Source organism: Cyprinodon tularosa, unplaced genomic scaffold, assembly GCF_016077235.1.
Source record: "Cyprinodon tularosa strain WSP-4 unplaced genomic scaffold, ASM1607723v1 ctg179, whole genome shotgun sequence".
NCBI classification, from domain to species: Eukaryota; Metazoa; Chordata; class Actinopteri; order Cyprinodontiformes; family Cyprinodontidae; genus Cyprinodon; species Cyprinodon tularosa.
Window position 1 is genome coordinate 663,593 of NW_024038602.1, and position 26,189 is coordinate 689,781.

Consider the following 26,189-nt stretch of genomic DNA (forward strand, 5'->3'; position numbering starts at 1 on the left):
CTCTCGGAGGCTGAACCTGTGGTGTCCTATCCCATTTAGCTCTTGGGCTTTTAACACATTGTGATTGGGATATTATTAGAAGCATTGGATTATGATTTAGGATTAAGCCCTGATTGATTTGTATGTCCCAGCAGGAAAAGGATCACACTTTTATTGTTTGTTTTCATCTTTATGATGAGAGTCCTTACTGTGTTTTCTTTTGTCATGAGGTGTGAGAGAGGAGAGATTCCAACATCTTATGCCTCCCAGGATTTGAGGACACAGATTATGAGGACATTCATTTATTTAGTTTCTTCACACAAACAGTCTTCCTCCTCCTCTTCTCTTTGCCTGACTGGCTGCTGAGCTGAGCTGACTGGCTGGCTGGTTTGCTCCCCCTCTCACTGGACTCTCACCATCAGATTCCTCATTCAGAGTGTGAGCTTCAGCGAGGCAGAGTGGGAGTAAGGGGCTCAGCATCCTCAGGGTTCAGTTAAGTGGGAACCTGCGTTATTTTTTGTTGTTTTTGTCTTTTTTTTCTATGCACCTTTTATTTGCTTTTTTGTGGGAATTAGATGTGAGCAGAGGAAAATCTCTGACTCTTTCAGCACAGATTACTGACCCTTACCCCTGTGCTGCATCCATGACTTTGCATACCTGGTTAGTGTATGGATTTGGGATTATATTGGTTTGGATGCTCTGCTCGACACAAGGTGGGTGAAATGCATTTTGATCCTTCATTTGTTTGTGTGTGTGTGTGTGTGGGGGGGGGGGGGGGGGGGGGGGGGGTTGTTGGACACATGTCAAAGGGCATCATTTTACCACAGACATGAACATTATTTAAATCAGATATTTTTTCAGACATGATAACAATTTTTACTGAAAAGCACATAATTAAGGAGCTGCAAAATATCTGGAATAGAACACGAATACATAAAACAAAATGGATGGAATTAGATATCTCAGCATGAGTCACTTTCTAAAGGACCATTCCAATTTAAATCATTTTGTCTGTAAATGACCTGGGGGCTCAAACCCATGTCTGCATGAGGCAAAGTAAATTTCCCTACAGAGCAGTAGCTATTGACCTAAGGAAGTTCAGAAATCCAAGAAAAAAATGAAAAATGTCACTTTCTTTTCATACAGAAATGCTGCTTTATTTGAAGAACAGTGTCTCTGTGTCAGATTACATCCAGTTCTTGCTTCGATCATTTGTGCTAGTTGGCCGATGTTTGACATATTGATCTGGCAGCATTGATGACGGCAGCAGCTTCATTAACACGCATGTTTGATTTAAACCTGAGGCAGGATCTGACTTCCAAAGAATTCATTTTCTTTTAAACCTTTTTATCGATATCCACAGAATTGGAGATATTTGATTAATGGGATCGATAATCTTTGTCAGCCTTGTTTGAATGTAAAAGAGCATTTTTGAATATTAATCACTTGATAAAAAAGATAAGTGGTTTTATTATTCAAATCTTGTGTCTTGTACACTTCAAATGTAAGTGTATGTTTTTAATGTTTTAACCTTTTCTTTAATGGTGATCTCAAGTGGTGGAACAGGTAGTTTTTCTTGTGCTTGTGATTTATGATGGTATATTTTCACATTAGAGATTTCATTGAACTCTAGTGTGTTAAGCAATCTGTTGTCCAGCTATAGCAAGATTGTGAAAATATTTCAAACCCACACGTGTCCCGTTTGCTGGGTTGTTTGACCAAAGACCAAAATGCAGGGAGGACTCAGGAGCAGCATGGAGGATTTAATAACAACACTATTCAGAAACTTACAAGGCTTCTTAGGAGCAGGGTGGTGTTTCATGAAAGTGGCTTAGTTTGAAAGCCAGGCTTAGTTGACCCAGTCTGATTTAGTTTATTGTCATTTGGGTTTCATAAAAAAAATCTTAGTTCCCTAAGAACACTTAAGCCATGGTAGAAGTGCATCACTGGTCACCATAATAAGTGCTATTTGAATAGTGATGGTAGTTATGAAGGCACTATGACCAGGAAGGAGGATGGTACCTAGCGCCACTTAATAGGGGAGTGGAGGCCTACTGGTCCAGTGTATTCTCATTATGAGTTCGCATGAAATCGTACGAAAAGTTATGCACCCTAATTTCGTACGTTTTGGACATTTTTTTCATCGTATGCGCATGCGCATCTTACGCACCATTCAAGAACATAGAATTTAAAATACAATTAGCCCTAACCCTGACCCTAACCCTAAGATATAAAACAGCAAGCAATGTAGTTAGAGACATGAATAAGTGATGATTGCACTGTTTTTCCCAGTTTTACGTCCGTCCGCGGATCTGCTTTTTTTGTCTGTCTGCCTGCGCATCCGCACTGATCTGGTTTTTTGAGGAAAAACGTCCAAAACGTACGAAATAGTGTGCATAACTTTTCGTACGATTTCATACGAACTGATAATGAGAATATGTTGAGTGGTCTGGAGGTTGTGCTTGGAATCCAGAGGTTCTGAGTTTAAGCCCCACTCTCAAAGACTGACACTCTGCATCCCTGAGCAAGACCCTTAACCCTACACTACTCCTGCACAATAGCAGCCCACTGCTCCCCAAGGAGGTGGGTTAAATACAGAGAGTTCATTTTGTTGCTCTGTACATGTAACAGTGTAATGAAAAAAAAAAAGATTAATGCCAGTTCAGTTAGCATACTGACCTATACAGCCCCCAGGAGCTGTATAGATTCCAAGAACCCTTTGCATGCCCAGCCTTCCTCACTGAGTTTTAAATTTAATTTTTTCAATTTACATCAACTCCATGTTACACATGCTAATGTACACACCTTTATCTTTTGGGGCTGATAATGGAGAGATTCAGCCATTTTCTACTTTTGTGTACCCTTGTATTTTTTGTTAGTTTCCAGTCCCAGTTTCACCACAACAATCATGTATGTGTCCATTGAGTATTGACGTCCAAAAGACAAGAGCTGTCTGGTTTCAGCACAGCAAACTTAAGTTCCTTCCTTACCCTGGATAGTGTTTTTACTTTTGACCTTACCTAGCAGAAGGGATAGGAGCTAGGAACAGGAAGTAGGATATACAATTTTAGGTAATCGGGTTGAACCCATGTTTAAACTATGTATCTTCTTTTCTGAACCAGTACCTTAGGGAAGAGTAAAGGCTGATTTAAGGCTGATTTATACTTCAAAACTAGGTCGTCTGCATAGGTGTCGCTGTGAATGCAGAGACGTCCCCGCCCCTCCCGCAGACACTCTGCTGCACCTCTCCCAAATTGTAGGTGACAGTGCCGCAGAGAGGAGGCCTCTGATTGGTCAAATCTAAATCCATTCTACACTATGCGTATCTCCTGTTTGGTACCTAACCGGCTTGTTTTGTTTGTATGACGCGATTGCGGAAAACGACTCGTGAAGATGGACCAGCAAGAAAAGCAAAGTGCGCGAGAACCTTTCTCCACCAGGATCCTCGCTCTTTTTCACCCTCATGTCCCTCTATTGTTGCACAAACTTGCCCCCACTTCCTCACTGCCTCGGCCGTATCTATACCCACAGCTAGTTCATGATTTTCCCCTTTTGTGTTGTGGCTTGGAATAAACTGTCATGAAACGAGGACAGATGGACCCAGTATTCAAGGAGAGACAGTCAGTAGGAAAGTTCAAACGTTTATTAAATAAAACAAAACAAAAGCGGAGCTGTGGCTCGCGGACACTGCAGGCGGGGGGGCGGGGCACCGCCCAATCTCAGACACTCTGGTTTAACAGTCCAGACCAAGAATGTCCCAGTGCTGCAGTTCCAGAGGTCATGCTGGAAGCCGATCCTGGTCAGGGATCCAGAACAGACAGGAACAGGCAGGAACAGAAACAGGTGGCAGGATCCAGACTTCCAGGCATGCACAGGCTTCCAGGAGGGTTCAGAGTCTGACTGGGACCAGAAGCATGACCGGGTGGTCACGCACAGGAGCAGACAGGATCAGGTGCAGACAGGCAGGCTCAGTGAAAGAGGGTAGCCGAGACAGGACGTAGAACTGGAACTTGAAGCAGGACTTTAAACTGGTCTCCTCCCTGGAGCCAGGCTTACTGGATAAAAACTGAACCTCCCCCCATAATGAGCCAAAAACCCAGAGGACTCCGCGGGGGAGGAACAGTGGACGATCAGGAGACAAACACAAAAACCCTCTTTCCACTGGCTGCCAGGATCCAGAACATGAACCAAGCTAAAAACTGAACGGACAGAGTAACAGAAAGACAAGTAATGATCTGGCACTGAATGCTCAGGCTGAACTGAATATAAAGCAGAGTTTCCTCTGCTTTATATTCAGGGAGGGAAAATGGCAGGTGAGAGGAATTACTAATTAAGGAGGAGCAAACAGGCCAGATAATGACATAAACATAGTGCTGACCACGCTTAAATGTTAAGCATAAATCAAAAATGTCTGCATCATACCTGCGACAAGCTCAATGCGACACACTGCTGCTGGAGTATAACCAGCCCTTTATACTTAGAAACTACCGGTAGGTTGTCTGCTATAGTGTCATGGTGAACGCGGGGATTTTTTGTATGACGCGATTGCAGAAAACGACTCCTGAAGATGGACCAGCTAGAAGAGCAAAGTGCGTGAGAACACAGGGACCCTTTTTCCACCTGGATCCCCACTCTTTTTCACCATTATGTCCCTCCATTATTCCACAAACTTGCCCCCACTTCCTCACCAATTTGGCCGTATCTAGACCTACTGCTAGTTCGTGATTTTTTTCCTTTTGCATTGTGGCATGGAATAAACATGGCACAGCCATGCTTCAAAATTGAGCATAAATAAAAAATGTCTGCGTCATACGTGCAACAAGCTCACTGCGACACACTGCTGCAGGAGTATAACCAGTCCTTTAGTGTATTAGCACCCTATGGTGCCATCAAAAATGGAAACAAATTATATTCTACTTACGGTATAAATAAAAAATTTCAATTCAATAAAATATATACCGGTAAACAATGATCTATTTTCAACTTAAACATTTATATATATATATATATATATATATATATATATATATATATATATATATATATATACACATATATATATAGCCTACACAATTTTGGAAATGTCTTAATCATATGCAAAATACCTAAATCTGTTGTCTCCATCCCTTTGTGATAAAAATTCACTTTAGTCCATAAAAGGCATTGTCACACTCATTAGAGCATGTCTTCTCGGATCAAAATAACCCATTCCTCAACCTCAACACATATCTAAACATTACTGAATTTCTAGAGGACAGTTTACAACTTCCACAGGGCTGAGCTTATTTACTAAAGTTGAGCGTTCTGTGTTACATAGATTTTTTTTGTAAAATATCACATTTAATTTGGATATATCTACGGTTATAATGTGCATGATGAAAAAGGTGACAATCTACAGATTGAATGTATCAGCAATTGCCTGCCATCAGCTTCCCCTAGTTGTACTGATGGCAACAGTGTCTCCCTTTAATTTTTGAACTCCTGAAAGCTTTCTGCCCGTGAAATATGGTGCATGTTCATGTTTCACTACAGTTTCTCAATGAACTCTGTGAACAATTGCATGGTCTGCTTATGCATGGGTCAAAACTTATTAGTTTAATTGTCTTCCATTATTAACATTAAGCAAGGGAGGCTTACTTTTGGATATGTTTTGCCTGTTGAGTCGGAGTTGGGTGTCCAAGCCTTTTCTGGGGAACTTTTACAAAAGAATTCTAAGAGAATGACAGAAAAACAACAAAGGAGCAGATGAACAATGTGATGGGCATGGAGCACTAAAGGAACCAGTGAGGAATGAGAGACTTGCCAGATGAACTAATCAGACAAAATGAGTTGCAGCTGAGGCCAAGGTAGGGAAGGGCAATTAGGTGGTATGGGAAGCAGCTGTGGCAGAAGAAAAAAAAGATCTAGGGAAGTAGAGGAATTGTGACATACAGGACGGCTACAAAAACTCACCTCAGTACATAATCAGGACAACACAGCTGTTTACTGGTATCACAGTGCCAGTTCCCCATTACGAATCACCTGACCAATATCCTACCACACATTTTTATGCTATGACAAACTTGCAAGAATAATGATCAATAAAATAACTTATGCTATTTTAGGAATTTTGAAGTCTGTTAAGGAAGTAATTTCAGGTAATACATCCTTAAACAGAGGAAATACATGATTGCATGATTTAAAAGTGTATCTAACCTGAAGTTATGACTTCAATGAAAATAAAATTATTGTAATATATCAAATAAATCAAAGTAATATATCTTTTTGCAGTAAGAAAATAATAATTGCTATTAAACTTTTACTTCAACATTTTGCAGCCAAAAAAAAATTTCTCCAAGTTAGCTCTTTTAAAAACAATATTGAAAGCATTTTTTTCTTTAAAATTGTTGAGTGGAAAGTACAGAACGTACAGAACGTGACTTTAGCATGATATAATGACAATTCTGCTGCTACTTTTTTTTTTCATTGTACTGAAAATCTGAATAAGTGGTCCAGTAAGTAGCAGTTGTGAATTATGAATTAATTTATATTTTTCACTTAGAATGCAGCAATATTTTTTTTCTTGCGGTGTGCATATTTCAAATGCTTAAAGCATGTTGAATGTATATAAGAAAATAAAAACATGCTTAAAAAGATCAATTGCCCAAAGAGGCTGACAGAAAAAATGGCAATAACAATGGAATTATTGAGTAAAAACAGTATTCTTGTGCTGTTTTTAGTGTGTTTTCTTGAATCACTTCAATAAATTGTCCCTTTTCAGTTATTGTGTTTCTTTTAACAAGAAATGTCTCCATGTTCGCATTTAAAGAGCAAACCCCATACTGATTCTGCAGGGTAACCAAAACCACCACAATGTTTGACTAAGGTGCCAGCACATGGTGCAATAGCTGTTCCTTTTTCTTTTTCAGCATTCTCTTGTTTTCGTTAATCGCAAAGAAAAGAAAAAAACACGCACTCTGGAAATAGTGGGCTCATTTTTTTTTAGATAATAAGCATGCCCATGATGCTAATAATGAGTAAAACCAAAATTAGGTCACAACAGATTCAGAGTTAATCAACATTTTAAATGCATACTGCAAGAAGCCTTGTTGTGGGCTCATATTAAACTGCACTGTATCAAGGGAACTGACTGTTTTATTAATGTAGCCTCATTATTTTTGACAAAATACTCATGGCAGGCAGCCTTTCAATGTTTCATGAATGTTGTGTATTACAGCACAGAAACACAGCTGCTCAATCCAGTTGCTTGCCAGATGTAAACCACAGTTCCTATATTTATTATTTATTGAATTAATTGCTATTTTGAAATAAGTCAGAAATTCTGATAGTGTTTGCTATCACTAGCAGGGGAATAGTGACCCAATCCCCTGCAGACTGGCATGTGTTCTCTGTCCCCGCAAGGCTTTACATTGATTCCAGCCGATTTCTAAAGTGATTTTTATAAGAGCATTTGCATGGGATTAGTTCGCTCCTGAAAGCTCCATCAGAGCTTTTGGTGGGCTATTTAACAGAGCAGAGGCGGCAGGAGGCTGGAGCCCGACGCTCTGTGCTCACACTGACACCAACGGCCTGCACAGATAAAGAGGGAGGATTGGTTTCAGCCAAAGCTGATCTTCTATCCTATATGGGTAGGTTTTTGGAGGGCAAGCACAGGTGTGTGAGCGGGCTGAACTCTCAGCCAATCCCTTTAAGCTCTGATGGATTTGTTCTGGTTAGGCTTAGCTTCACTTTCTTAAGAGAGTTAAACACTTGGAAAGTGAAACAATTGCACTACGCAAATCAGAGGCTAAAAATCCCCATAAAGAAGTACTTTCTTTAAAAGAAAAACATATACCTCATTGTCTCTATGACCTAAATAAATGAATACTGTCATGATCAATCAATTTGGGCTATTTACCACATATTTTTTAGTATGTGTAGAATATCAAAATATTGACATATCTGCAATAACTCATATTATTGATTTATTTTAATTAGCCATCACAGAAACTACATAGAAAATTATCTAGAGGTCAATCTTGTCATGATGGGTTCTCAAAGAGCGACCCAAGTATGCAGAACACCACTGACGGACACAGGAATAAAAGTTCAACAAGTTTATTTTGTTACAAGCACACTGAATGTACAGGTTCTGGCTCGGGCCTGGACACTGGTTCGCCGGAGTCTGCGTGAGAGACAGTTCAGTTAGCGTTGCAAGTTGGAACTTGATTTCTTGATGATTACTGATTGTACCTTGAGGGTTCTTGAGGTTAGCTTTGGGAGAGTCACTGTTGGATCTGGAGAGGAGTTGATCAGCAGAGTCCGCTTGCTGCTTCAGTGTCTCACGTCTATCAAAGAACAGACCTTGGCTTAGGATTTTCCAGCTCTTAGTCCTGAGCTGCATGGAAGCTCTCAATGGTTCTTCGGGTTTGGCTCTGAGGGTCGGCTCGGTAGGTTAGCTCTTCCAGAGCTTCACAGAGGAGACACTGGTTTCCTGGAAGATAGAGACAACGGTTAGAATCCTGGCTGGACTCAGAGTCACAAAATACACAGAGAGTCTAGGCTTAGGCGCTGACCAACTGGATCAACACTGCGGCGTTGAGGCAAGGTCTGAAGACAGCTTAAATAGTGGATCCTCTGATGATCTTGATGGGCTGCAGCTGTGCAGGAGGCTCACTCAGAAGGATCCACGGCGGACTCTGCTGGAGAAAGGTGGAACTTCTCCAGCTCCCAACAGTACCCCCCCCTCAACGACCGCCCCTTGGCGGTCCGGAAGAGGTCGAAGGGCAGGAACGCTCGTACTCCTCGATAAGGGCGGGATCGAGGATGTACGAGCCCGGAACCCACTGGCGATCCTCCGGTCCGTAGCCCTCCCAGTCGACGAGGTACTGCCAGCCGCGACCTCGTCGAACGGTGAAGGCTGGATGACCATTGACCTCCAGGGCGGGTGGTGGGGAGTCGGAAGGCGGGCACAGAGAACTCGAGAGGACAGGTTTGACTTGGGACACGTGGAAGGTTGGGTGAATCCGGAGAGACTGAGGCAGTTGGAGACGGACGGCTGATGGACTGATGACTCGGGAGATCTTGTAGGGACCTATGAATCTGGGCGAGAGTTTTCGAGACATCCCCTTAAGGGGAATGTCCCGAGTGGACAGCCATACCTCTTGGCCTTCTGTGTACTCGGGGGCGGGACGTCTCCTGGAGTCAGCGAAGCGTTTGTTGGTTTCTGAAGATCGGTTGAGGGTGGCGATGGTTTCTCTCCAGATCTTCTGACAGTGTCGGATGTGTTGATTTACTGACTGAACCGAAATCTCTCTCTCGTCTGCGGGGAAAAGTGGAGGTTGATAACCGAGACTAACCTGAAAGGGAGATGGACCAGTGGAAGCAGATTTGAGGGAGTTGTGTGCGTATTCGATCCATGTGAGATATTGGCTCCAGTCCACGGGATTGTTAGAGTTGAGGCAACGAAGGGTTGATTCCAGCTGCTGGTTCATCCTCTCTGTTTGTCCGTTTGATTGTGGATGGTAACCAGAGGTCAGAGAGGGTTTACAGCCGAGAGCAGAACAGAATGCTTTCCAAACCTGGGATATGAACTGAGGACCCAGGTCCGAGAGGATCTCTTGGGGAATGCCGTGTAAGCGGAAGACGTGTTTGACAAGGAGCTGGGCTGTCTGGAAGGCCGTGGGGAGTTTCCTAGGGGGAATGAGATGGCAGGCCTTTGAAAAACGGTCAACAATGGTGAAAATGGTGGACATACCTCGAGAAACGGGGAGGCCGGTGACAAAGTCAATAGCAATATGGGACCAAGGGCGCGAGGGAACCGGAAGCGGCTGAAGCAGGCCAGAAGGAGGTCGATGTGAGGCTTTATTACGGGCACATGTGGAGCAAGCCAACACATACTCCTTGACATCTCTATGGAGGGTGGGCCACCAGAAGCGTCTTGAGATCAAAGCTATAGTTCTACTGACTCCCGGATGAGCAGAAAACTTGGCAGCGTGCATCCATTGGATGAGACGGGACCTGACGGAAGATGGCACATAGGTTCGGTTAGTGGGACCGTTACCTGGGTCGGGTTCAGTAGCCAGGGCGGAGTTGATAAGGTCAGTGATTTCCCAGTTAACCACTCCCACAGTGCAGGAAGCCGGAAGGACTGGTTCAGGCGTCTCGGGATGATCGACGGAGTAAAGACGAGAGAGAGAATCGGGTTTGACATTCTTGGATCCGGGTCTGTAGGAGATGATGAGATTAAACCGTGAGAAGAAGATGGACCACCTGGATTGACGAGGATTGGCTTGCTTGGTTGACTGGATGTAAGCCAGGTTCTTGTGGTCAGTCCATACTAGAACCGGATGCTCAGCTCCCTCCAGCCAATGTCTCCATTCCTCCAGCGCCAGTTTGATGGCCAACAGCTCTCGGTCTCCCACATCGTAATTCTGCTCAGCGGAAGAAAGTCTACGGGAGAAGAATGCACAAGGGTGGATCTTCTGATCCGTGTCAAGTCTCTGGGATAGGACTGCTCCAACTCCAGAATCTGAAGCGTCCACCTCGAGAATAAATTGTTTAGCAGGGTCAGGCTGCATTAGCACTGGTGCTCTGGAAAATAAAGATTTCAATTTATCAAACGCAGCTTGCGCCTCAGGAGTCCACTGAAAAGTGCGTTTGACAGAGGTCAGAGAAGTTAATTGAAGGGCGGTTTGGCTATAGTTCCTGATGAACCGACGATAAAAGTTTGCAAAGCCCAGAAATCTCTGTAGCTGTTTGCGGTTCTCTGGGACTGGCCAATCTAGCACTGCCTTTATCTTGTCCTCAGATGGTTTTACCTGGCCGCCCTCGAGCACAAACCCCAAAAAGGTGACTGAAAACTGGTGAAATTCGCACTTCTCTGCCTTTACGAACAGCTTGTTCTCCAGCAGCCTCTGTAAAACAAGGCGGACATGTTTCTTGTGTTCAGCGAGGTTCCTAGAGTAAATGAGTATGTCATCAATATAGACGAAGACAAACACATTTAAAAAGTCTCTGAGAACATCGTTCACGAGGGCCTGGAAGCAGGCTGGAGCGTTAGTTAGACCAAAAGTCATTACCAAATACTCAAATTGGCACAATGGAGTCTTGAAGGCTGTTTTCCATTCATCTCCTTCTCGGATCCTAAGATGATGATAAGCATTCCTTAAATCCAGTTTAGAGAAAACTGTAGCTCCTTGTACAGGTTCGAATGCAGAGGCGAGTAGAGGAAGTGGGTATTTGTTCTTTATTGTGATCTGGTTCAAACCTCGATAATCAATACATGGTCTCAGGGAGCCATCTTTCTTTCCAACGAAGAAAAACCCAGCGCCCATAGGAGAAGAAGATGGGCGGATTATTCCTGCAGCTAATGATTCATTTATGTATTTTTCCATGGTTTCTCTTTCAGGCTTGGAAATGTTATACAACCTGCTGCTAGGTAGTGGTGCACCAGGTAAAAGTTCAATGGCGCAGTCATATGGTCTGTGTGGAGGTAGGGACGTCGCACTGACCTTACTGAAGACAGGAGCTAGGTCATGGTACTCGGAAGGAACAGAAGAAAGGTCAGGAGAGTCCATCTCCCCCCCACCTCTAGGGGACCCACCAAGGGGGCAGCCGAACGGAGGCATGTTTCATGGCATGAAGTGGACCATGATTCCAGGTGACGCTCAGTCCAATTAATGTGAGGATTATGCTTCTCCAACCACTCGAAACCAAGCACCAGAGGGGAACATGCAGAAGGAAAAACAAAAAATGTTATTGTCTCTCGGTGGTTACCTGACAGAAGTAGCTCGAGGGGCTGAGTTTGATGGGTAACTTGGTGAAGTCTCTTTCCGTCAATAGCAGAAACACTAAGAGGTTGAGTCAGAGGAATGGTTTCAATTTGGAGTTGTTGGACGAGGTTTGAATCGATTAAGTTCCGTTCACAGCCTGAATCGATGAATGCAGAAAAGGAGAGGCTTTGGTTAGAACAAAACAACGTGGCAGGAAGCAACAATCGAGGAGATTTCTTAGTGTTAATTTGGCCCGCCAGACTCCTCAGATCCTCTGGCGGGTCCAGGCTTTTGATTTAGCCGGGCAGGAAGCGATGAAGTGTCCACTCTCACCACAGTAAATGCATAATTTGCTTAGAAAACGTCTTTGTCTCTCCTCTGGGGTGAGCCTAGTGTGTCCCACCTGCATGGGTTCGACATCTCTTTCGCCCAAATGAGAGGCCTGAATAGGCAGCGGTAGAGACTGGGACTTAGGTCTCTGTATGGGCGACTGCTCTGTAGGGGAAGAACAAACAGTCACGTTATGTGAGGCTGATGAAAGTGTCCCCTGCTTTTTAGAACTGTTTCTGGCACGGATTCTATTGTCCAATCTGATCGTAAGACGAATTAAATCTTCGAGGGTAGCTGGTTCGTCGAGAGTTGCAAGCTCATCTTTAATGTGCTCATTTAAGGCCATGAAATAGGCTCCCTTCAGGGCACTTTGGTTCCATCCGGAAGCTGCCGCTTTAACCCGGAAGTTGATGGAAAATTCAGCCACAGAAGAATTTCCCTGCTTTAGATTGAAAAGAGCTCGAGAGTCAATTGTTTGATCAGTTTCTTGGTTGAATACCTGGGTAAATTCGGAGATGAAATCAGAGTAATAGCAGTTAAGGCTATCGTCGGTGGCAAATCTTGCCTGAGCCCACTCCAAGGCTCTTCCTGTTAGCTGAGAAAGGATGAAGGTTATCTTCTTGTAATCCGTGGAAAAGCTGCCTGGAGAGTTCTGAAAAATCAGACGACACTGAAATAAAAATCCTTTGCAATCTTTCATGTTACCAGAAAACCTCTCTGGAAGAATTGGGCGGAACTCGGATGACGTCACTGCTGGTGACCTCGGAAGTGGAACTGGACCCGGAAATGGTTGAGGTGCCGGTGCAGCATTAGCGCTGTTCAAATAGTTAGCAAAGCTCAGTAGCATATGGTTATGAGTATCAACCAGGCGGTATAACTCACGGAGCGTTTGGGTTTGTCCTTGAATTTGGGCATCCTGCTCCTCCAATCGACGGGTGAGGTGATCTGCTGGGCCTTGAGTTTGGCCACAGTGTTCTGTCATGATGGGTTCTCAAAGAGCGACCCAAGTATGCAGAACACCACTGACGGACACAGGAATAAAAGTTCAACAAGTTTATTTTGTTACAAGCACACTGAATGTACAGGTTCTGGCTCGGGCCTGGACACTGGTTCACCGGAGTCTGCGTGAGAGACAGTTCAGTTAGCGTTGCAAGTTGGAACTTGATTTCTTGATGATTACTGATTGTACCTTGAGGGTTCTTGAGGTTAGCTTTGGGAGAGTCACTGTTGGATCTGGAGAGGAGTTGATCAGCAGAGTCCGCTTGCTGCTTCAGCGTCTCACGTCTATCAAAGAACAGACCTTGGCTTAGGGTTTTCCAGCTCTTAGTCCTGAGCTGCATGGAGGCTCTCAATGGTTCTTCGGGTTTGGCTCTGAGGGTCGGCTCGGCAGGTTAGCTCTTCCAGAGCTTCACAGAGGAGACACTGGTTTCCTGGAAGATAGAGACAACGGTTAGAATCCTGGCTGGACTCAGAGTCACAAAATATACAGAGAGTCTAGGCTTAGGCGCTGACCAACTGGATCAACAATGCGGCGCTGAGGCAAGGTCTGAAGACAGCTTAAATAGTGGATCCTCTGATGATCTTGATGGGCTGCAGCTGTGCAGGAGGCTCACTCAGAAGGATCCACGGCGGACTCTGCTGGAGAAAGGTGGAACTTCTCCAGCTACCAACAAATCTGCTGATAGTGATCTGCACATCAATGGATCTCTACAGACCACAGATTCATATAACATCTTAAAATCAGCCTTGCTTTCTTTAAAATATATGCAGAAATCATATTTCTTTTAAGTTCATGAAATGCTGATAGACTGGCAATACATTTTACTGTAAGTGGAAATAAACTAATGCTCTGTCTCAAGATTTTTTCCAAGAATATGAACTAAAATGGTCAGGTTAAAAGATTTCCATGCAAACACCCCTATTTTACACTAAAGAGACAGACAACATTCAGAAAATATTATTCTCTTTGCATTTAGTAGTATTTTTCGGATATTTTAGTTATTACCTAGTTAAAATCATGACTATTACCTTTATATTTCTCCTTAAAAAACCTTTTGCAAAGTTCTGCTGGGTAAAAATGTATGCTATTTTCCACTTTAAATATTAGGGCTATGCAAAATGAATGCATTCACTAATAAAACAAAGATTGTTTATTAAATGCTTGTATAAAAATTAAACATCTCTTTTGTTGTTACCCACTCTTCTCAAAAAATTAATAAACACAGAAAAAATGTCACCATATAAACATCAGTTTATTATCATAATCATCATTAAGGAAAATAAATTATCATATTATATTTACTGTCTAAATATATTTAATTATCTAGTTACAGTATATTCACATACCTAATTTGATGACTCGTTGAAGTATAAAAAAAATTATTTGGATTTTGAGAACAGAATGCATGTATGTATGTATGTATGTATGTATGTATGTATGTATGTATGTATGTATGTATGTATGTATGTATGTATGCATGTATGCATATACACTCAACAAAAATATAAACACAAAACTTTTAGTCTTGCTCCCAATTTTATGAGATGAACTTAAACTTTTTCCACATACACAATATCACCCAGTCCCTCAAATATTGTTCACAAACCAGTCCACATCTATGAAAGTGAGCACTTATCCCTTGCTGAGGTAATCCATCCCAGCTTACAGGCATAGGACCTCCTTTCATGTTCACCTCCAGGATCGTCTGAGACGAGCAACTCGGACAGCTGCTGTAACAATCGGTTTAGATAACCAAAGAATTTCTGCACAAAACTGTCAGAAACCTTCCCAGGGAAGCTGATCTGCAAGCTTGTCGCCCATATCAGTGTCTCCACCTGACTCCAGTTTGTCATCGTAACTTATTTGAGTGGACAAAGGCTCATATTTGCTTGCATCTAGCACGTTGGAGAGGTGTTCTCTTCACGGATTAATCCCAGTTTACACTGTTCAGGTCAGATGGCAGATGGCCTTTCTGGGTGAGTGGTTTTCTGATGTCAATGTTGGGGATGGAGTGGCCCATGGTGGCAGTGGGGTTATGGCATGGGCAGGCATCTGTTATGGAAACACACAGGTGCATTTTATTGATGGAATTATCAATGTCCAGAGATACCATGACAAGATCCTGAGGCCCACTGCTGTGCCATACATCCAAGAACCTCATGTTGAGGCAGCATAATGCATGGTCCCATGTTGTAAGGATCTGTACACAATTCTTGGAAGCTGAAAAAGTCCCAGTTCTTTCACGGCCAGCATACTCACCAGACACATCACCCATTGATTAAGTTTAGGATGCTCTGGATTGGCGTATACAACAGGGTGTACCAGCTTCTGCCAATATCCAACAACTTCGTATAGCCATTGAAGAGAAGTGGACCAACATTCCAGAGGCTACAATGAACAACCTGACCAACTCTATGCGAAGGAGATGTGTTGCACTGCATGAGGCAAATGTTGATAACACCAGATACTGACTCGTTTTTGGACCCCTCCCCCCCTCCTTTTAATATTGTTGCATCTGTAGTATTGTGCTGTGTCATAAAAATGCACCTTTCAGAGTGGCCTGTTATTGTGGACAGTCTAAGGCACACCTGTGCACTAATAATGGTGTCTATTCAGCATCTTGATATGGCACACCTGTGAGGTAGGATGGGTTATCTCACAAAGCAGACTTACGTTTGTGAACAATATTTGAGTGAAATGGTGATATTGTGTAAGTGGAAAAAAAAGTTCATCTCATAAAAAACAGGAGCAAAACTAAAAGTGTTGCATTTATATTTTTGTTGAGTGGATGTATGTAAATAGTTTGCATTTAAACTCACCTGTCTTAAGTCAATACTTAAAGATAGATTTTTAAATGGTTTTTAAAACATAACTCAAGTTCAGTCGAATTGTAAGCATAGTATCTCTTACTAGAGATTCTTAATTGGATTTAGGTCAAGACATTTCAAAACAAATCTAAACTTTGATCTTAACCATTATTATTGATGCTTTAGCTGGGTTGTTTTCCTGCTGAAATGTGAACCTAAGTCACAAGTCTTTTTTAGCCTCTAAAAGTTCTAACTGGAACCATATTTTTTCCTGCTTAGATCGTTTGACTTCATGCTGCTGTTGCTCTGTAGTTAAATTCTGAGGCATTCCCAGAACAGCTAGATTTATACATAGATTAAACTAAACACAAGTGGCCTAAATGTACTGTTAGATGACATGCATTTTAGATCCCAGCTGGCGGGTTACCAGCATTCTCTCTGGGACAACGGCAAACGAAATGAGAGTCCAAGACACAGGTGTATTGGAATTTGGAAGACAGGCAGAAGGTCAGAACCGTGAACGTGAGAAGGATGAGCCGTTGAGTGAAGCCAAAGACATGGTTGGGGACATGGTTGATAGTCGGAGCCAGGAGTTTAGCGATCCAGTGAGGTGCCAAAGGATCCATTTTGAATTGAAAAAGCTTCCTTGATGGGAAGGGAACCATCTTCAAACTTGGAAACAAAGTCCTGTGGATTGTTTTTAATTCCTTTTTTTGGAATGACTATGACCTGGATGACTGAGAAGCTTCACCAGCATATTCTTAGACTTCCTTTATTGTCATTGCACAAAAAAACATAAGGTGAATCTTGACAACGAATTGCTGGTGTATATTGCTGGAAAAATGCGTGAGTATAAGAAATTGCTTAGAACTGTATAAAACCTCGAACCCAATGTTATTCCTGACATTTGTAATTGAAAAAGCTTCCTGGATGGGAAGCAAAACGTCTTCAAACCTGGAAACAAAGTCCAGTGGATTATTTTTAATGTTCTTTTTTTTGGAATTCTTGAATACGTCTCACCAATGGTTTGAAATAATCTGGCACTGATGACTGGTCTGAAGGCTGGTTATATAGTGGCTAATGTAGGTGGATCAGATGAGCAGGTAATTAGAACTGGGGAGAGCTCAGTTGTGTGAAATGAGTGATCAGACTAGGCATCAGTGCTGAGATCATGACAGTCATACCTTAAGAGGTTTTGATTTGGGCCACATTCATATTCACATTCCTCTTTGACTTTATAATCCCAAGATAACATATTTTACATTGGTTGTTTTAATAAAACAATAAAAAATTAAATAGGTAAAAGGGTGTGAATACTTAGGCAATATATTGTATGATTGCTCAACTGCTAATTTTAGAACTGGTTTTAAAAACAGATCACTTACTCCCGGATACAAGCAGCTGAAATTAGTTTTCTCCGTAGTGTGTCTGGGCTCTCCCTTAGAGATAGGCTGAGGAGCTCAGTCATCCAGGGAGGACTCAGAGTAGAGCCACTGCTCCTCCACATCGGGAGGAGCCAGTTGAGGTGGCTCGGGCATCTGATTAGGGTGCCTCCTGGACGTCTCCCTGGTGAGATGTTCCTCCCAAAGGGAGGAGGCCCAGGGGGAGACCCAGGACACGCTGGAGGCACTATGTTGGTTCAATATTTCTTCTCTGTTGGTAAATAGACAGGGCTGTATAGTAATTTTGGTCACTGATACACTGATGATGGCAAGGTGTATTGTAGCCACAGCTGTTGTGGGGTACACTGATAGAAGTAAGGCTGCCATACACAGGCCCAAACAGGCCCTCTCACCACCATTAGGAGGCAATGTGGGTGACCGAGACGGACGGAGCTGGGGTTGTCTTTGTCAGATGATGATTTCAAACAAATTCAAAACCTTGTTTTTTTTTTTTCAGGAATAAAATACCGAAACATTCAGCTTGGTCAAACATTCATATATCAGCTCTCTTCTTAATAGTTTTTCTGAAGATGCATTATGCTAAGATCAGCATAGACAAAAATGGCTAAGTCATTTTCCTTTGTTAACCTTTGCAGTCCAGGGTCTGCAGTGCTATGGCTGCAACATCATCCATGGCCAGAGGTATGTGGACTTGGGCTGCTCCAACCCAGAGGTCATCACCTGCACCCACTCACACAATGGCTTCAAACACCGATTCTGCATTAAGACAGAAAGCAGTGAGTGAAAATTATCATTCTCTTTTAATTTAGAGTGAAAATGTTATTATTGGCAGTTTTTTTTTTTTTTATTCTTTGGTTTAATTCACCCTGATGTTGCACTGGATATTTCCATAATCATTTCTAATCCTAAGTTTATGAAATGTTCTTTGTCTGGCAGATTTGAATATTCCATTTCCTTGCACAGAGGATAGTTATATAACTCAGATGTGGTCTGCTGAGTAAATTATAAGTCATTCAATGTTTGATGTTAAGTCAAATGAAGGATGCAGACGTTCAAGGCCGGGACGATGATGGAGCAGATTCATAGAAGCGTGGGCAGCCCAGCTGTTTCTCTGCCGGACATCTCAACAAATCTGCTCATGTTGAAAGGGCTGATGTGGCACGGTTTTGCAGTTACTAAGAGAATCAGAAAAGAACTGCATGTCATACAGTGTAAGACAAGCTCTTAGTCAAAACCATGTACCAATGTCTTGGCAGTAATCTGAGGCCAGTCAGCCCATTTAATCTCCCTGTGACCCTGTCAAACACAAATCAAAGAGATGCTGGCAAACTTCCATGATACCGTCTTACAGTTGTGGTCTCTTTTGTTTGAAAATACCGGACATTTGTCCCTAATCCTATACATCTTCAGCTTCCCTTACTTCTAAAAATATGTCTTATTCTTAATTTGCCTCCAAATCAAAGCTCAGAACAATTGATACTGTGAAAATGTTACATAAATTGTGGTGTAGCTGCAAAAAACTAATAAAATGTCAGGAACATATTAATATGCTAAAAGATTGAGTCCTATAAAACCTCTTAAACAAGGGCAGCAATGTTTAAAAAGTCAGAAATAAAACATGTTTATTAACCATCCATATAAAGGAGAACATTATTCCCTATGACCGAAAGTGCTGAAAGCCTGAGTTCTGTTAAGTCAAAGTTAAAAAACCCATTTGGTTAAAGCTGCCTTTGACTGTTAGAGTAATCAGTTAACTGAGGTATTATCATTATAAGGTTGTGGTCTAGCTGTTTCCTTGTTTAAATACCAGATTTTAGGATGTTTTTATTTTCGTTTGCTTTTATGCTGAATTTAGTTGTCTTCTATTTTATTGTTTAATTCATGTAAAGCACTTTCAATTGTGCATATACTGAATTGTACTATACAAATAAACTTGCCTTGCCTTATAGGGAGGCAATCATATAAAGTTTGATGAAGAGGTTTGTTTTTTAGAAAAATAATGTTTATGTTATAAGTTACATCAATGATTTAATCTCACATCATATTTATTTCTTTGTGATCATGCTAAGATCTATCTCCTAGTGATTATCTAAACTTGAAATAAAACCAACCTTTTAAAGCTAATTCTGTATTCTGTCACATCAACTAAATTAGAAATGTATTTCTTTGAATATATCACTTCTTCTAAAACTTATGAGCTGAAGTTAGGCTTTCTGTCCTTGCATACACATTCAGTGTAAAGTTACCCTGTACTGTGTGTATTTTGTCAGTTAAATAAAATAATTATGTCTTCTATAAAGCAATATTTATTTATAAAGCAAGATCCAAAACAGTAAATATGGAAACGTCATGATTTCCGATTTGAAGATTATTGTGTTGGACCTAATATTGTTAAAAGGACTGTTAAAACTATGTTATGATGTATGTTTCTGTGCTTCCATTACATTTGGCTGCATCAACACTCAATGGGGTTTGAGATTATTTCAGGGTTATAGTGTGAAAGGGGTGCACAGCATCACTGATGCTGATTAATTGAAAAGATCCACTATGGTGCTAACAATGCTCCTTAACTTGGGGCCTAACAAATGAGAATGTTTGTCAAACCAGAATTGCTGTGAGAACCAGAGATCCCACCGCAACCTGAGATCCGTGTGTTTTCTTGAACTAAATTTCACACCATTCAAACTTTAGCTGACCTGAGAATCTCAGCACAAATGCTGTGTACCAACTTAAAGTTTTTCCTATGGCAGGGATCTAGCTGCTGACTTTTCTGGCCCTTGAATTACTCTAAAAGGAAGAAAAAAGGATGGAAAATATTGAAAATTGAGCTGAGGAAGAGGAAACATGCATTAAATAAAACAAAACGACAAAACATTTGCTGTACATACATTTGCTTATTTCTCTCTAAAAATCTTACATGTTTCTCAGGTGTGATTATTATCACCTTGGGCTTCCTTCTTAATTCTATCATTATTTGGCACTTTCTAGGGGGGCAACTGGGAAAAATATATTCAACATGATGCAGAGTTTAGGCAAGGCAAGATAGATCCCTTCAGTGAAATGACAATTCAAAGTGCTGTTCATGACATGAAGGAAAAAGAAAAGAGCATTGCACTGGCAAATTTAAGGCAAGGACAAAAAGGGGGACCACAAACCTAAACTAATAATTTGCCATTAATAGTTTAAATAGGACAAAAATCGAAATCAGTTCCAAACCAATAGCTTTTTAGTCTTTATCTAAAAAAAACCTCAAGGTTTCAGCAGTTTTAAAGTCTTCTGGACCAGGTGAAAATAGCCGAATTGCTAACTCAGATTTATTTAAAAAAAAGGCTGTAATTATAATGTGCATCTTTCCTTTTAAATACATCTTTATATTTGAATAAGAACTTAATGCTGGTTCTCCATTTGTGTTGGTTGTGGTTATGTAGAGTAGACTTTACCCAGAAGACCTTGGTGGTCTGAGCGGTTGATACACTGACATTTTATCTTTAGTGATTTTGATGCAAAGACAAACAGAATTTTTTAGGCTATCAGGAGTATTTTAAAGTAAATTCTCGGGTATACAGGAAGTAGGTGTAAGGAATGTAGAATTGGCAGCAGTATTCTGGATCAACCACACTTTTTTGGACAAACTGGGCAGACAGGGTTTAAGTAATCTGTTCATTGCAGATGAACAATGAGGTTTTCAAGAACCTGCTGAGTCCTTTAATCCTGTAAATGTTTATTATGGGATATAAGGCGGCTTTTGATCTGTTTTTCTGTGCCTCTGCAGGTTTCGGTCCAAATCTATCATTGGACCTAAATGTCAGGTTTGATCAGTGGTTTCCAGCTGCAGTTACTGATATAGTGTTCCAGCACTTGATAATTTTCCTCTATTGCTTAATTTTTGTTTTTTTCAGAGGAAGTAAATGTTGGTCGATCCATGCATTGATATTTTTCAATGCATTTACCCAGCATGGGTTCATAGTTACCTGGTGACATAGTAATGTGCAGTAAAGCTGTGTGTTATCGGTATAGTAATGGTAACATCCTTAGGGTTGTTATAATTTGAGTTTTCGGGGCATATAGATATTGAACGGGAGGGGCCCCCACATAGAACATTGGGGAAATCTGCATGTGATTTTTGTGGTAGGGTAGTATCAGGTCCTCCACCCTTTGTTTAATTTTCTTCACCTATCAGCTTCTTGTAATTTGAACTTTTCCTACTGAAGGCCTCCTCCATTAGGTATTAACAGGGAACAGTCAGTTAGAACAGGCTTTCTTTGCTGTTTCTGTGAGATCAGGATGATGCCTGGTCTATGGGTGGCTACTGTGATATTTTCTGGAAATCAAAGCCATCTACCTTGTTAATAATACCAACTGTAACACCCTCTCACTGCTGTTGGACAACAGCTTTAGATATGCTCCAGTGATCTTACTTTCTGGCAGTGTGGGCATGGTCGGGTGTCTGCCATGCCCCAGAAGGAGAGGCTGAGTGGGTCAGGAGAGACACTTTGAGATGGACTGAACCAGGAACTCTGGAAACTCAGATTTCCAATGCGCTATCTATGACATTTTCCAGTTTGCTGCCTGCTCTGTCATCTTATCAATGCTCCCTGCTGCAGAATCCATTCCTGTTCATTGCTGCAAGCCTTCTCCCACCCTGTGTAAAACACATCTGTATATAAACTATTTCCATGGGGCAAACTTTGTTAAAAAGGGGAGCACTTTGACCAGATCTTATTTAATGCAATCATCATTTTCAAGGACAGAAGCAGATACATGTAAGTCAAAGGAAAATACAGTTCATAGCAAAGGTTCATTCAGAGAATCCATGCTGCTTCCTGGCCTCTCTACTAATAGTGTTTAAAATTAACATGAGATTTACAGAAGATGCAGAAACTGACATTGCAATCAAGCACATATATCTCATCCTTATATCCAGGTACAAAAAGGTAAACCCAACACAAGCACAAATCTGATCTTAGTCTATTATTATAATATTACATTATAACATTACATAAAAAAATTTTTAGACTTATATGACATCCTAGATCTGTGTTTGAGTATTCAGCATCCTCGACATCCATTTGCGTCCATTGTGAAAACTCTTTTTTTATAAATGTATTTTTTAACAATGAAGCATAATCTCACACCTAAAGTAATGAAAAACAATCTAACCTTTAATTTGGATGTATTTATTCACTGGGGGAAAAAATTTTAACATTTTATTCTTGTTGGGGGATTTTTTCTGCAAATGTTAACAAAACACTTGTCTTTTCAAATGATACGTCACTTTCTTTTGTTACTCATTTATCATTTTTAATTGGTAAATGATTACTTTTTGTTTTCCATATGCCTAAATAAGATGATGATTTCACTTAGAACTCAGAAGTGTAGCAAGGAGAGGCAGCTCATCCAAATATGCCGTTTAATGGCTATCTATGAGCTAGCCAGCTGTTTTTGAAGCATGTGATGAAAAGCGTTTATGTCCTACCATTACAAACATAGAAATAGGCTGTTGTCTAAAAGCTAATATATTTCAATTAAACCCCAGCGTTCGTCAAATCAAAGCGATTCCAGGTGATTTGACGAGTAATAAAAAATCCACCTACTTTAGATAATTTAAACCTGGTGAAGGATTTAATGTTTCTGTTCCAAAAAAATTCCAAACTGTTTCAGAGTGCATGATAATATGAACTTTATCACTACCGTTTAACCATTAATAGGGCACTCTGTGAAAGACTTATATCTAAATTTCCATCAAAGAGTGCACTTAAAGTAACTGAAATCTAAGTAAGTCAATTTTTCTTAAAATAAGTTCATCTTTCTTGAATTGAGCAGGTAAATAACACACTTTGCCAATGGAACAAAAAAAATAACATTTAAAATAAGGGAAAAAAATGCACTCTCCTATTTCAAGTGCATACTATCAAATAATCTTATTTTAATGATAAAAATGCTCCTTATTTACCTACTCAAATTAAGGGTAAATACACTTATCTTAAGACATTTTCACTAATTTTTAGATCTTTTTGTAGTGTGTTATTGGAATCCAGGACAAGGCCTTATTACCTTTGTAACATTTAAAAAATATGTATATTTTGATGGCAAAAATGAATGTCAATGTAATAAAAAGAAACTCCAACTTGCCCGACTATATTAAGAAAAATAACAGAAGTGTTTCTATAAGAAATTCGTGAAAAACACTCTCAGAGTGAAAGAAACACATTTTATTTTAGGTACAACATAACCTTAGAGGCTTATTAACCTTTTAACTTTACTTTTTAACTTTTCAATTAGCTTTTTGGGGCTCCATTTGTAAAGGGTATGCAAGTGATCAAAAACGGTAATTTGCCGTAGAAAGGGGGTTAAATAAAAATGTGGTGCCCTCTGATAAAGACCAAAAGTAAATGGTGCTTACAGGATAAGGATGTATGCCATGTGGCCAAACCAATCCAGAAATTTTTCTTCAAACACAAGTAAACTCCCTTTTATGGTCAAATAAAACATGTTGGGTGAGCTGATGAGAAAAGACAATAAACAAGGACAGAGACTCGGGACAATCTGGACAGGTTGTACAATGAGGAGTCATCAAAGAGCACTCTAACGGTATGCTCCCATTGGAGACGTTCAACTGAAGAGGAATAAGTGTTGGCAGAATTTCCAGAAAAGGGGTTGTACAATTAATGCCGAAAAAGAAAAAATAAATTATTATCTATTATCAAGTGAAATTAAAAACATCATTGTACAAATTGTGCTTGTCAGAGAGCTGTTTTCTCTGTGTATTCTTAAGATTTGTAAATGTCTTTCTAATTATCCACTTGCAGCATTTGTTGCTTCGTTAGGTTTTTTTTTTTCCTGCTGAGCCAAACACCAGCTCATCACTCTTATCTGACTGACTGACTCAACATCCCTCCCCCCTGTTCTGTCCCTACAGTTGCCCTGGGTATCGCCCTGACCAGTGGCTGTGCTACATCCAGACACTGTCAGCAACAAGAGCTGCCAGGGGTGCGAATTCACTGCTGCGACTCTGACCTGTGCAACAGCACCCCACTGTGGCATCCAAGCACACTCCATTATGTCTGCTCACTGGGTGTCATCCTACTGAGGTTATGGTGGTGATCTGAAGCTGCAGTGGGACTAACCTTCAGCGTCACTGGACTGCGCATCTCAAAGTCTCAGTGTTATTCAGTGTGGTGTTACTTGAACGCAGCTCATAGATAAGGCCATATCACATCCTTGGCTTGGACTAAGAATCAAAGGGAGGAATCACAAAATATCTCATAAACATGTTTGAGGAAAAGAAAGATGTAACATTTTACATCCATCTGCGAACTTGTGCACTAACACTTATTCAAATGTAGCATTAAGCATGACATTTTATGGATTGTTTGTGTTAGAGTTTTACTGTATGTTCAGTGAAAAAGATGTGTCACATAAACACACATTAATAACCCATAAAAATAAAGATACCCATATTAACCCATCAAAAATAAATAATCCATAAATAACATTAATGACCCATGGAAATGTTTATTCTAGCTTTATGAAATCTTACTTTTACTTAAAAGCATATCTTTCTCTCTGTTTAAAGGGGTTTGCTTTAGTTTTCAAGATCCAATAAATGCTTGATGTTGTCTTTAAAATTCATTGTCTATTTACTTTACTATGTATTTTTTCATTTTGGTTTGTGCTGCAGTACAACCGGCCAGCTGGTGAGAAACTTAAAGATCTTCTATGAAACGCTGATTAGTAAGAGCATGTATTGTTGTGAATTTAATCAATAAATGTTTCATATTTTTCAAAGGAAAACTTGCGTTCAATGCAGTGTATCTTGACAAGAAAAACATTCAGAATAGTCCCAAATCAGATTTTTATTTTTTTATTTTTTCTGAGTTTGTCAAATGTTTATACTGAAGGACTAGTCAGTCAACTGGGAAAAAGCAGGTTACTCTCTTTAGTTAGAGAGTTTAGTCTCAATCTCCTTTAGTCTCAAACAGTGCTAGGATCTTGATGTCCTGTCACAGAGTTATGGCAGGATGGAGCAGGAAATCAAATCTGAATCTTAACTATTGTCATGAGATGTTGACTTTAACCTAAACAAGAGGTTGAAACTTACAAAAATAGAAAAAAAAAAACATTAATTTACAAACTGCAGGTCTGTCCCTTTACTGCTGTAATTTTCCTAAATAATAGACAAACTTTTCAACACCAGATTAGATAAATGACTTGATAAACACAAACTGCTCTCTGAGGGTCAGTTTGGTTTTAGGAAAAAATAATGAAATCATATTTGACATTTGGAAAGCCATAGAAGCTAAATGGTGTTTAGGGCAAGAGACAATAACTTACTAGGTAATATAAATATAATGTTTATTAATCGAGAGGAAGGATATAATCTAAGAAGTGATTTAAATTTGAAAATAGTAACTGCCCGCTGAGCAAACCGAACATTTTTTATTTCCAGATGGGGTGTTAGGCTGTGGAGTGGTCTAAATATAGATCTCTGAAGAAATGGTTTGACCTTCAGCTGGGCTGTATTTCAATCTCAATACGTGTATATATAGCGTCATAGCTTAATTCCATATCAGTAATCTGAAGTTTAAATATTTTCTGATATTTTAATATTTATATTACAGAAAACAGCTTTTGTAACTGACATTTGTGAAGCTTTTTTTGTTTATTTGTTTTTTAAAGCAAATCTTTCTAAAATGTTATGTTTGAGGAGTTTTATAAGCATGGCAAAATAAGTGTCAGCAGTTTCTACAGGTATCTGTGGTTGAGATTCTTGGCAGTCTTTCTAAGACCTTTTTTTATATATATCAATATTGAAATTATATTGTATCGAACAAAATACACAAATGTGTTTTTTTGGCCATATCGGCCAGCCATATTTCAAACAATACCAGAATAAGTGCATGGTTTAATGTTATTA

General features: G+C 40.4%; 1 protein-coding gene across 1 annotated transcript; it reads left to right on the forward strand.

Moving 5' to 3' along the window:
- Positions 1–25,066, forward strand: LOC119781533. The gene is made up of 3 exons (XM_038282026.1): positions 1–692; positions 17,908–18,048; positions 24,192–25,066. The coding sequence occupies exons 1-3, from the start codon at positions 521–523 to the stop codon at positions 24,374–24,376; spliced, it is 498 nt and encodes a 165-aa protein (XP_038137954.1). The 5' UTR covers positions 1–520; the 3' UTR covers positions 24,377–25,066.
- Positions 25,067–26,189: the final 1,123 nt, after the last annotated feature.

Coding starts and splice junctions, on each gene's coding strand:
- LOC119781533 (XM_038282026.1), top strand. CDS start 521: ATGCACCTTTTATTTGCTTTTTTGTGGGAATTAGATGTGAGCAGAGGA. Junction 693..17,907: donor GATGCTCTGCTCGACACAAG/GTGGGTGAAATG, acceptor TAACCTTTGCAG/TCCAGGGTCTGCAGTGCTAT. Junction 18,049..24,191: donor CTGCATTAAGACAGAAAGCA/GTGAGTGAAAAT, acceptor CTGTCCCTACAG/TTGCCCTGGGTATCGCCCTG.